Source organism: Hypanus sabinus, chromosome 7 (assembly GCF_030144855.1).
Source record: "Hypanus sabinus isolate sHypSab1 chromosome 7, sHypSab1.hap1, whole genome shotgun sequence".
In the NCBI taxonomy this organism is placed as follows: Eukaryota; Metazoa; Chordata; class Chondrichthyes; order Myliobatiformes; family Dasyatidae; genus Hypanus; species Hypanus sabinus.
Window position 1 is genome coordinate 100148801 of NC_082712.1, and position 13796 is coordinate 100162596.

At 48.4% G+C, this 13796-nt stretch overlaps 1 protein-coding gene across 1 annotated transcript in view; it reads right to left on the reverse strand.

Moving 5' to 3' along the window:
• Nucleotides 1–10739, reverse strand: part of LOC132397517 (F-box only protein 24-like) — a gene marked incomplete at its 5' end in the record, with an annotated part of 200799 nt that extends 190060 nt beyond the window's left edge. The window contains one exon of the mRNA XM_059976348.1: nucleotides 10674–10739. Within this exon, the coding sequence (XP_059832331.1) occupies nucleotides 10674–10739 (66 nt within the window). The remainder of the gene's footprint in view (nucleotides 1–10673) is intronic.
• Between the last annotated feature and the right edge of the window lie 3057 nt (nucleotides 10740–13796).

Sequence of the window (13796 nt, forward strand, 5' to 3'; positions counted from 1 at the left end):
AGGAGAATGGCCCAACGTAACTCATATAAACACGTATTACAACTGTGGTGTACAGAGCAGCATCTCTGACCACACAACCATCAACACACTGGAGACTCCACAGCCAGTGGCTGCCTTCAGTGACTTTAATCAAGCGTCACTGGTGAAGTCTCTCCGAAGTGTTGTCAACACATCCAGGTGAGCACTCATGGAGATCAGACACTTGACCACTGCTCCACTCCCTTCCACAATGCTCTTCTTCGCCCAGCTTTTGGAAATCAGATCACTCTTTGACCTTGCTTTTGCCGGTGTACAGACAGAAGCTGAAACAAGAGGCGGCCACAGTTAAAACCGTCCACTATTGGTCCACCTAATCGGCCTCCATGCGGCAGGACTGCTTCGAGGACGTCGACTGGAATGTCTTCCATGGTGAGGATGTCTCCGAGTTCACGGATGGAGTCACGTGCTTCACCCGGAAGTGCATCGATGATATTGTCCCGCAGAAGTCGGTCAGGGTCTTCCTGAACCAGAAACGCTGGATCAATCTTACCGCACAACGTAGAGCTTACATCACCAGTGATCAGCAGGAGCTCAAGAGAAGCAGCTATGATCTGCGCAGAGCTGTCAAGGCTGTGAAACAACAAAACAGGTAGAAGACTGAGGCAAGATTCACAAGGAATAGCACTTGTGGCCAGGCTGCATACCATCGCAGATTTCTGAGCCAAATGTTGTGGTGCTGCCAACATCGTGGCCTCTCTCCCAGATGAACTCAATCGCTTTTACACCCGGTTCGATGTTGTTAACCCTGAGCCTCCGAGGAAAGCCACTGCTACAACCTGCAACCTGGCCATCTCTGAGGCTGAGGTACGCAGATGTTTCCAACAAGCGGTCAATCGCAAGGCTGCGGGACCAGATGGCGTCCCAGGTCGAGTACTCAGGATGTGCACAGTACAACTGCCAGGCGTGTTTACTGACATTTTTAATCTCTCCCTCTCCCAGTGTAGAGTGTCCTCCTACTTCAAATTATCCACCATTGTCCCTGTACCAGAAAAGCCCAATGTAACTTGCCTGAATGTCTGGCAGCCTGTCACATTCACCTCAATAATAAGCAAATCCTTTGAGAGGCTGGTCAAGAATTACATCTGCAGCTTGTTACCACCCAAACTGGACCCACTACAATTTGCCTACTGACAGAACCGATTGACAGATGATGCAATGGCCACTGCTCTACATACCGTCCTGACACATCTGGAGAAGGATGCTTCTGTGAGAATGCTGCTCTTGGACTACAGTTCCATCCAGGCTCGACAAGAAGCTCAGAGACCTCAGCCTTGACCCTGCCTTGTGCAGCTGCATCCCAGACTTTGCGGCAGGTTGTGAAAGTGGGCTCCCTCACCTCCACTCCTCTGACTCTCAATACAGGAGCCCCTCCTTTTCTCCCTGTATACCCATGACTGTGTCGCCACCCACTGCTCTAATTTGCTAATGACGATACATTGATTGGCCCTATCTCAGACAAGAACAAGGTGGCCTACAGGGAAGAAGTCATCTCTCTGACACAGTGGTGTCAAGAAAACAACCTCTCCCTCAATGCCGCAAAGCAGAGGAGCTGGTTGTGGATTACAGGGGGAATTGGGATGGGCTAACCCCTATTGACATCAGTGGATCTGGGGTTGAGAGGGTAAACAGCTTTAAGTTCCTCAGCATCCACATCACCGAGAACCTCACGTGGTCTGTCCACACCAGCTGTGTGGTGAAAAACACACAACAGCGCCTCTTTCACCTCAGACGGTTGAAGAAGTTTGGTTTGGGCCCCCAAATCCTGAGAACTTTCTACAGGGGAGCAATTGAGAGCATCCTGACTGGCTGCAGCACTACCTGGTATGGGAACTGTACCTCCCTTAATCGCAGGACTCTGCAGACCGTGGTGCGGACAGCCCAGCACATCTGTAATTGTGAACTTCCCATGATTCAGGACATTTACAAGGACAGGTGTGTAAAAAGTGTCCGTAGGATCATTGGGGACCAAAGTCATCCCAACCACAAACTGTTCCAGCCGCTACCATCCAGGAATTGGTACCGTGGCATAAAAGCCAGGACCAACAATTCAGGACAGCTTCTTCCACCAGACCTTCAAACTGATGAACTCATGCTGATTTGAATGTTCTCGATATTACATTGACAGTTCTCTTTATTATAAATTACTGTGATTGCACATTTAGATGGAGATGTAACGTAAAGATTTTTACTCCTCATGTACGTGAAGGATGTAAGAAATAAAGTCAATTCAATTTTATACTTTGAACCTTGCACTGGATGGGCTACAGCAGCAGAAGACCATGAACATTCACACGTGGTCAGGATATTAGATAGAGGAGGTACCAGATAAAGTGGCCACTGAGTGTATATCCTGAATAGGACAGCGTAGGATTTAAGTGGGGTATAATCTGTGTTTCTGAGCGGGCTGTCTGTTGAGAACAGAATAAAATAGAACGTGTTTATTGTCATGTGAACACTGTACAAATTACACAAAGAATGTAACACAAGGCAGGAGACAGATGAGAAGATGGACCAGCCAGACAGGGGAGAGAATAAATCAGAACATAGAGCTACACACACAAAATGCCGGAGAAACTCAGCAGGTTAGGAGGGAAATAAAGAGTTAATGTTTCCAGCCAAGACCCTTCATCAGAACTGGAACAGAAAGGGGCAAAATCCAGGATAAGGTGGGTGGGGGCAGCAGTACAAGCTGGCAGGGATAGGTGATACCAGTGAGGGGGAGGGGTGATAGGTAGACAAGGTAAAGGGCTGACAAAGGAATCTAACGGGAGAAGAGAGTGAACCATGGGAGAAAGAGAAGGAGGAGAGGGTTGGTGAGATCAGAGAGGGAGACAGAATCAAGAATGAAAAAGGACAGAAGAGAAAGGGAGGCAAAATTACTGGAATTTATTGACACAAAACATTGTACAACAGATACTCACAGCAATTACTGGAGGACTATGGACATACAGAGTTACTGGATGGAGGGGTCTACAGAGTGTCGAGGGGGAGAGCCGAGGAGTTTGGATTGTTCAGGCAACTTCTTATTCTGGAGTTATGGTATAGTATATAGCAAATATTAATTTCAACAGCAACCAGTCTTCAGACCTGAATGTGGATTGTAGATAGAGTTAAAATGCAGGCCAGAACAATGGTTTTCCTTGAACGACAGGCAGGGGACTCATTAGCTCCAAGAAGCACCCAATTGACCTGAGATGTCATAACTACAACCCAAAGATAATACTCACTTTTAATACTCAAAGTTAATACTCATTTTTGGTGTGTTGGTGGGAAGATCCAGACATTTGGGAAATTACATGCAACTCAAAGGAAGGGGTATGAATGCATTTTGACTGTGGAAACTGTCCTGTTGTTACCTTTGTTCTCTAACATATAAAATGTGATGTAATACTGCGTCAGAAGACCTTTTCTTCTGAGAGTGATGACGCCTGCTGCTTGTTTTGCTCTATAATGAGTTCTACATCCAGCAGCTTCTTTCCCAGTCATAATGCAGGTTTCACAATCAAAGCGTGACACAGTGAATGCCTGAGCAACACAGGAGGTGAGGCAGGTGAACTCAGCTGAGGGCACTGAGGTACAAACAGCACGACTTTGGGCTCACGCACACCAATTCCATTTTCCTCTCTCATCTTCACCCGCAAGTTGATTCCAACATTCATCCACACTCTCAGGATGACTTACAGCTGCCAGTTAACCTAGTGACCGGCACGTCATCTGGGAGTAAACTGGAACATTCCGGGGAAACTGGTGCAGTTGTGGAGAAAATGTGCAAACTCCACACAGACAATGTTGGAGGTCAGAATCACAAACAGAAGAGATTGAACAGATGTTGGAAACACACATACAAAATGGTAGAGGAACTCAGCAGGCCAGGCACCATCTATGGAGGGGAATAAACAATCAAAGTTTTGGGCTGAGACCCTTCACTGGGACTGGAAAGGGAGGGGAAAGAAACCCAAATAAGACTGTGGGGGGAGGGGGAGGAGTACAAGATGGGAGATAATAGGTGAAACCAGGTGGGGAGGAATGAAGTAAGAAGCTGGGATGGGATAGGTGGAAGAGGTAAGGGACTGAAGAAGAAGGATTTTGATTGGAGAGGAGAGTGGACCATGAGAGAAAGGGAAGGAGGAGGGGCACCAGAGGGTGACAATGGTCAGGTGGGATGAGAAGGGAACGAGAACGAGGATTTAAAAATGAGAGAAGGGGAAGAGGCTAGCCAGGCAGAATGTGAGCTGTTTCTCTTCTAACCTGAGTGTGGCCTCATTGTGGCAGTACAGGAGGCCATGAACCGACATGTTCAAATGGGAATGGGAAGTTGAACTGAAATGAGTGACCACTTAGACATCCTGCCTTCTGCAGCGTCAGGTCTCACTGAAGCCACACAGGGAATCAGTCACCACATTCTCCATACTAATAAATTATTAGTCATCTCATTCCCTGGAGTAATCACTCATTAGAGCTGTAGACATTGATACAGCACCCAGAGGCCTCGGCCCACTGAGTCCTCACCACCATCAACTCAACACCGATCACACCTCACTCTCCCCAGGATCTGCTTCTCACCGACGGACTGCAGACAATCTCCAACGGCCAATTAACCAACCAACCCACACATCGTCGAGATGTAGGAGGCACAGGGAAAACCTACACAGTCACAGGGAGAACGTGCAAACTCCACAGAGACATCACCTGAGCTCAGGATTGAACCCGGATGTCTGGAGCCACCCAGCAGCAGCTCCACTAACTGTGGCAATGTCCCACACAGTCTCCTCACCGCTCGGATTAGCACATCAATTCATACGATAAAACACACAAATGCTGGAGGAACTCAGCAGGTCAGGCGGCATCTACAGAGAGGAGCAAGTGATCAACGTTTCAGGGCGAGACACTTCATCAGGACTGATAGGACAGGAGTGAGATGGAAATGGGTGGCCACCAGGAGCTCCAAGCCAGCTGCTGCAGGTGTGAGACAGCAGAAGCACCTGCTCCAGCACGGCACCACCCCGGTGGTCTCGGAGATGATTTTGTATCCGAGACTGTGGGATAACTATGACGTCAGGGATATTAACAGGGATACACATAGTCTATATCCACGTTGGAGAGAATACACAGAGCTCAGAGTACATCAAACAAACACAGTGCGAATACAAAGAACAAGGTAGAGAGTCCTCACAACAGCACACCTTATACCTGGAAAGATAGAGAGTACAAGAGGAAACACAAAGACAGGTTACAGCTGTGATTATAAAGGCAAGGCCATTTCAAACGAGGGATGTAGCAACTGCAGGTAAAAACGTTCAACAATACAACATATTACAGGCCCTTCGGCCCACTATGTTGAGCTAACCTTTCAGTCTAACCGTTCCCTCCCAAATATCCCTCCATTTTTATATCTGTGCCTATCTTAGAGCCTCTTTAATGCTCAGAATATACCTGCCTCTACCACCACCAGACAATGTGTTCCACACATGCACTGCTCAATGTCTAAATAACTTAGCTCTGACACTTCCCCCCCAAACTTTCCTCCAATCACTTTAAAACCTAGCCATTCCGCTTTGGGAAAAGAGCTTTGGTTCCCTGCTCAAGCCATGGTTCATCATCTTGAATACCTCTATCAAGTCACCTCTCCTCCTCCTCCTTCGCTCCAATGAGAAAAGCCCATTTTGCTCAACCTATCCTCATAAGACATGCCCCAGGCAGTACACTGGTAAATCTCCTCTGCATCCTCTCTAAAGCTTACACATCCTTCCTATAATGAGGCAACCAGAAATAGTAGACAAGTTTTGGGGAAATTTGTAGAGCACAGATGCGAGTGTGACAATGGCTTCATTGGTTAAAACGTACTGTGTGTAGCTATGGGGGATACAAAAGGGTCTTTGCAACCATTTGGTATCCCTGAGAAACTTGTAGTTATTTCAACCGGTATGACAAAAGAGATCTGTATTTAGAAAGGGAACTCTTCGGCTGCTCAGATGTGCCGAAGTGCTTCAGCCTCAGGGAGGGACTGTGGAGACGTGGCGCCTGCTGGAAGCTGTGAATCAGCAGTCACTGTGAGTAACCAGATCCCACCAACACCGAGATGAGAATTGCCACATCTTGTTCCAGTGACATTGGATGGGGAGTAGATGCTGTCTCCCAACTCTTCCATCACACTCCTGGGTCCAGATTAATTCTCTGGAGGGCAACTCAAAAGGAAATCTTTAGGCTCCAGTGGCAAAGTTGCAGTTAGCAGCTGGGGTGAGAAGAGGTTGCCTCCAGTACTGGATAACAGCAGACTAGGATAAACAAAACCAGGAGAAAGACAGAGGTAAAACACTCCCAACAACTGATCAAAGCTCTGGGGTATCACACTATCTGATCAGGGACAATTAAACTACCAGCTGTTCAAAGCTCTAAGCTCATCCCCCTCATCAGGGGCAAGGATAAGGCTGAAGCATTCACGATTGTGTTTTGTCAGAAGGTAGTCCACCTCAACTGCACCCCCCATCCCAGAGATTCTCATCATCACAAGACCAACACTCCACATAAAATCGCTTAGTGTGATATCACAAAACAACCGAGAATGGTGAATATGGCAAAGGGGACAGAACAGACAATGCCCCCGCCTGTGTACTGAACGCCCACAGGCTGCATCTCCAGCCAAACTGCTCCGCTTCAGTGAACAATCAAGGATCAATTCTACTCGACGTATACATTTACATGGGTCAGGAATTTGCTGTGGGGTGTTGCCATGACGTACAACAAAAAACAACATTCAACAATATAAAGAATGAAGAATTCTATAAAAAAAGTTCAGGGCTAATGTACGGATATGGAATAACATGTACGTAAATACAAACCGGTATTTTCAATGTGAACATTGTGTGCTGTTCAGTGCAGTGACGGGGTAATAGACTGGGGGGGGGGGGGGGCATGGTAGCAAAGTGGTCAGCAGAATGCTTTACCGTATCAACACTTTTCAATTCCCACCGCTGCCTGCATGGAGTTTGTACACCCTCCCTGTGACCATGATGCTTTCCACTGGATGCCCTGGATTCTGCTCACAGTCCAGAGCCATCCTGGTTAGCAGGTTAATTGGTCATTGCAAATTGCCCTGTGACAGGCTGGGGTTAAATCGGAGGATTGCTGCATGGCGTGACTCAAAGGGCCAGAGGGCCTGTTCCAAACTGTATCTCAACAAATAAATAAAGAGATGGGGGTTGGGGTGGGCTAGCAACAGGTTAACTGTTTGGGGAAAGACATGATGTTTTTGTTTTAATAGCCCTACAGTGCTTTCCACAGGGTAAAGGAGAAGGATTTTTGGAAAAGGAGGTTTACTGTCTGAAATGATTTTCCACTTTGTCTTGGACACATACAAGTCCTGAAATGATGGTAGATTGCAGCCAATGATCTTTTCAGCTGATCTGATGGTTTACTGTAGTTTTTGTACAATGAGAGAGGATGCTGCACCAAACCAGACATAACAGCTGATGTGAGGAGGCAGGGTAGAACTGGGGAAGATGGAGTCACCAAACCAGACATAACAGCTGATGTGAGGAGGCAGGGTAGAACTGGGGAAGATGGAGTCACCAAACCAGACATAACAGCTGATGTGAGGAGGCAGGGTAGAACTGGGGAAGATGGAGTCACCAAACCAGACATAACAGCTGATGTGAGGAGGCAGGGTAGAACTGGGGAAGATGGAGTCACCAAACCAGACATAACAGCTGATGTGAGGAGGCAGGGTAGAACTGGGGAAGATGGAGTCACCAAACCAGACATAACAGCTGATCTGAGGAGGCCCTCTGTGATGGCAGGGTAGAATGACACCAGTATGTTCTGGGGAAGATGGAATTTTACCAACTGCTGCAAGATCCTCGGCCGAGCCTTTTTATTAATGAAAGAGTCCAATCACAAGCAAGAGGAAATCTGCAGATGCTGAAAATCTGAGCAACACACACAAAATGCTGGAGGAACTTATCAGACCTGGTAGCATCTATTGAAAAGAGTCAACATTTTGGGCCGAGACCCTTCATCAGAACTGGAAAAAAAGATGAGGAGCCAGAGTTAGAAGGTGAGGGAAGGGGAGGAAGAAACACAAGGTGATAGGGGAAACTGGGAGGGTGGAAGGGGTGAAGTAAAGAGCTGGGAAGTTGATTGGTGAACGAGATACGGGGCTGGAGAAGGGGGAATCTGATGGGAGATGACAGAAGACCACGGAGAAAAGGGGGAGAAACACCAGAGGCAAGTAATGAGATAAGGTGAGAGAAGGGAATGGTAATGGGGAATGGTGAAGGAGGGGGTGGGGGGCATTACTGGAAGTTTGAGAAATCAATGGTCATGCCATCAGGCTGGAGGCTACCCAGATAGAAGATAAGGTGAGGCTCCTCCAGTCTGAGTGTGGCCTCATCACAATAGTAGAGGAGGCCATGGACTGACATCGGAATGGAAAGTGGAATTAAAATGGTTGACCACTAGGAGACCCCACTTTTTCTGGCTGACGAAGCATAGGTGCTTTGCAAAGCAGTGTCCTAATCTACGTTGGGTCTCACTGATATACAGGAGGTCACACTGGGAGCATCGGATGCAGTAGATGACCCCAACAGACTCTCAGTTGAAGTGTTGTCTCATTTGGAAGGTTGTTTGGGGCCCTGAGTGGTAGTGAGGGAGGAGGTGTAGGGGCAGGTGTCGCACATGTTCCACCTGCAAGGATAAGTGCCAGGAGGGAAATCAGTGGGGAGGGATGAATGGACAAGGGAGTCACGAAGGAAACGATCCCTGTGGAAAGTAGAAAGTTGGGTGTGGGGGAGAGAAGGATATGCTTGGTGGTGGGATCCCGTTGGAGAGGCGGAAATTACAGAAAATTATGCGCTGGATGCAGAGGCTGGAGGGGTGGTAGGTGAGGACAAGAGGAACCCCGTCCCTGGTAGGTTGGCGGGAGGATGGGGTGAGAGCAGACGTGCGTAAACTTGAAGAAATACAGTTGAGGTTAGCATTGATGGTGAAGGAAGGAGATGTCCTCCTTTTTCAAATACTTACTGATATCTATTATAAACCCACTGATTCTCACAGCTACCTGAACTATAACTCTTCCCACCCTGTAACTTGTAAAACATGTCATCCCCTTCTCTCAATTCCTTCATGTCTGCCATATCTGCTCTCTGGATGAGCCTTTCACTCCAGAATGAAGGAGATGTCCTCCTCCTTCAAAGAAAGGGGCTTCCCTTCCTCCACCATCAACACCTCCCTCAACCGCATCTCCCCCATTGTGCACACGTCTGTCTTCTTCCCACCCCCTCGCCACCCCACCATCACTACTGGAGGTCCTTGGAACTGTGTTCAGATCCTTGCCATCTTCAACTGTTTCTTCTGTGACCTTCCTTTCACCAGAAGTGGGAATGTTCACTGTCCGTGGCACAGTATTCAATTTCATTCACCACACCGTTAACAAGTTCAACAGCCTACAGCAAGGACAAGATAACAATCAGGCATGGCAACATGCCATACAAGGACAGGTAATGACCATCCATCCTTGACTTTCAGCGACCTTTGCTGAGACCCCATCAGGAAAATTATGGAAATATTGCTGGCCGGAAACTCAACTGTAAGTCAGATACTGATGGACCTGTGGTGGGAGCCTCCCCTTGACTGCCCAATGTCTTTCTTTCACAAACAATCAAGAATAGGTCTTTCTATCATGAACTCAAGAAAAGAATCTCTGACTGCCTGGTTGACAGAAGCCCGAAGTCCCACACCACCAGGTTTAATAACAGCTACTTGCTTTCAACTATTCAGTTTTTGAACCAACTGCACAATCTTAATCACAACACACTGGAGGAACTTGGCAGGTCAGGCAGCATCTATGGAAGGGAGCAAACACTCAACATTTTGGGTCAAGACTGTAACGGAAGGATGAAGAACCCAGAACGAGAAGGTGGGTGGATGGGAAGGAGTATTATCTGGCAGATGATCGGTGAAGCTAAGTGAAGGAGAAGGTGGGTGGATGGGAAGGTGGGGATGAAGTGAGAAGTTGGGAGGTGATGAATGGAAAAGGCTGAAGAAGAAGCGACCTGATAGGGGAGGTGAGTGGACCTAATCACAACCTTAGTATATCAACACTATGACCAATTTGTGCTACAGAGAACCTTGCTCCGTAACAACAGTTCTACTCGTGATCTTTCACATTGATCACATCAATGCTGTCTCTCTAATGCTTGAATCTGGATCAGAATATGTGCCAGTGGTACTCCTGTAGCTAAGTATTTCATTGCACCCGTGCACACATGGACGTGTGCAGATGACAATAAACTTGACCTTGACTTTTTGATGAGGGCAGATCTCAAGAAACATGACACCATCCTGGGCAAAGGTTCTTTTTTTGATTTTTAGCCCATCCACTTCCCCGAACATGAATTCTCTGCTTCAACAAACAGGAGGACCTCAACTGATCAGGCAGCATCTATGGAGAGGAATAATGAGTCCACGTTTCGGGCTGAGACCCTGCATTGGACAGACCATCCACCCACCCGAAACATTGATTGCCTTCAGCACTGTTGTTATATTGCACACCACCCACAAATACTCTACTGTTACCTGCCCTGACCACTACGTCACAACTTCCAAACCCGCAACCTCCACAGCCTGCGAGGAATTACCTCTCCAAGCCACAGGTCTCCCCAGTCTTCATCACCGGGCCCATCCAAATCCTGGGAGGTTCCACTGAGCAGGACAATGGGAGGATCACCACCACACAAACTATGATAGAGCAGCAAGAACATTCGCCTTGACACCAAACCAAGAGTGAAAAGCTAAAAGCACCCTACAATCAAAAAAAAGAACAGGTAGCAGGTAAGACAACAGTCGTTAACATTAACAGGAACTCGCACTAAGGAACTGGATCATAACTGTATCTTACAAGGCCAAGATGCTGGTAGAGATTTTTGCGTCTCGTTAAGCTGAACGTGGTGTATCCTCTTGCATGTACTACACTGGATACTCACTAACTCGGGAGGGATGGAGAGGATGGAGAACGGACCTGTTCTGTCCTGTTTGGCGGTACTTCCTCCGAGTTCTGCCCCATTCGCCTGGCAGAAGGACATTCTCCTTCTCTTCACCTGGTGAAACAGGACCAACCTCTCATTACTCCCAGCCACAGTCAGCTCAGCAAATCCATCCAAACGCCTACACTGAGGAGACCTGTGCATGCGTCCCACCACTCTGCCACACCCAGTCACCACCCCTACACAGCACAGCCCCACCCAGACCTCCCATACTGTCCCACTCAGTGACACCCCCAAACCCCACTGATACTGTCTCATCAATTGACCCCATCCCCAGGCACACAGTTCTACTTTGCCCTACCAACGACACCCGTACCCCTCCCATACTGTCCTACCCAATGAAATTTCTCTCCAGTGATCCCCACCCCATCACCCCCACTCCCCCACACTATTACCCAATGAACTGTCCTTGCACCCACATTCCCAGCTAGACCCCCAACACTATTACAACTTAAACTCCATTGAGATTCCCAATTATCCACCACCACCTCACTCACACTGTCTCACTCAATGACCCCTTCCACCCATCCACAGTCCCATACAATTAATTTCTCACACCCACTCTAACTCCACCCAGTGTCCCCACCCAATCACACCTCAAACCCATTGACTGTGTCACCAATCATCCCCCACCCCAAACACACCATCCCACCAAATGACCTCGGGCACCCACACAACCATACTACCCACAATGTTCCACCCAATCACCCCTTCCCCACACCGACAGTCTCACCCCAACCACACCCAACAACGTCCCACCCAATACAGCCCCAAACTCCACCCCCACTGTCCACACCCAATAACCCACCATCAATGTTCCACCCAACCACCCCTTCCCCACGCCTACAATCCCACCCCACCCACACTGTTGCACCCAATACAGCCCAAGACTCCATCCACACTTACTTCTGCCACTGAATAACCATGACCACCTCATCCACGTTGCACCCACCACTGATGACCAATTCTCCCCACACCCAATCCATGGGTGGAAATGGCTAACATGAGGTGCAGTATTTTAGGGTGATTTGAGGAAAGTATGGGGGGATGTCAGAGGTAAGATCTTTACACGGAGAGTGGTGAGAGCACGGAACGTGCTGCCAGAGATGGTGGTAGAAGCAGATACATTAGGGGCATGAAAAGACTTTTAGTTAGGCACAGAGATGACAGAAAAATGGAGGGCTATCTGGGAGGGAAGGGTTAAATTGATTTTAGAGTAGGTTAAAGGGTTAGCAAAACATTGTGGGCTGAAGGGCCTGTACAGTGCAATGTTCTAATCCATCAACTAGCCCACAGCAAAAAAGTAAACTGTGGCTCAGGCACCAGAGTGGTCGCTCACTCTGATATTAAAACAGCCAATATCATAAACTTCACTTGAGGGTGTATCTACCTGCGGTGTCTCTCCACTGCAGGCAGGTGAGGCTCTCATTCACCATATTCATGTGGGGGGTTGGGGGGGAATTGCAACACTTAATGCCAGAGGGATCTCCAGCTGTGCGGGGTATCAGCTCTGATTGTGGCGAATGGCAAAGAAGGGGCAAATAACCTCCTGCTTGTGCCAGTGAGCTTGACCTCATCTTGACCATTTCTGCCCATTGCCTCCTCTCCCTGACTCAGTGTGAAATAGGTTCTTGCGTTCCCTTGGTTGCACCCCAGCCTCCTCCATCATGCTCCCTCCCTCTACCCATAACCTGCTCCAAGTGTCACCACAGATTCTGGTGCCATCATTACATGCCCACAACATTCAGAATAACACAAGTAGCAACAACAGAATGACAGCAAAACAAGCCCCTTGTGTTGCAGCTTCGAGGTTTGTCCCTGTCCATTACTGCCCACCCTGTCGGCTCCTCCCCAGAACTCAGGATGCCCGTGCAACTCCCCCCAGCTGGAGATGGGTGAGAGAGTCATGGACACACACTCCCACCCAGAGGGAAGCGGTTTGGAAGCATTCCCTTGTGGTAGGGGTGACACAGAGCCTGAGGGTGTGGGAGCGAGAGTACAGGTGGGGGACTGAAGCCCCTCAGCACTAACCTCCTTGTTCTGAAGCAGAGAGTTTGCTCCCCGCTGCCCTCTCCACCCCCCACCGTTCTTCTCCCATCCCGCACCGGGTGGGGGGGGGGGGGGGGTCCTTTCAGTGGCTGTCTTATTGCTGTTTGTGGGATGTGTGTGCAACATGGCTGCTGTGTACCCAGGAGACCAGCAGTGTCTGAAAGGCTGGAACGTGCTGAAGTTGGTGCGGGGGGGGGGGGGGCGGGGGGAGAAATCGGAGGCTCCCATGTCGTCTACAAGACCACATGCTTCCAGGGCTGTAAGTGGGAATGGAGAGGGTGTTGCCCTGACTGTGGAAAGTAACAACCCAGGCTTCACCATTCAGAACTGAACAGGCGAAGCCTTCACCATCCCAGGAATGGGGGACCTTGGCACGCATTTGAAGTCATGGAGTTTGTTCAAAACTGAGATTGAAAGAGTTCTGGATGTTGGAAGTACACAGTAAATTTATTATCAAGCTGTCTCTACGCTATCAATTGTTTATAGAATTCATAAACAAAGACCAACAAACAACCAATGTCCAAAAGAAGACGTACTGTGCCAATAATAAATAATACTGAGCACATGAGTAATAAATTCCCTGGGTCTATTTAAAGCTGAGGTTGGTAGCTTCTTGGTTAATCAGGATGTCAAAGATGATGGGGGAGAAGGCAGGAAAATGTGGTTGAG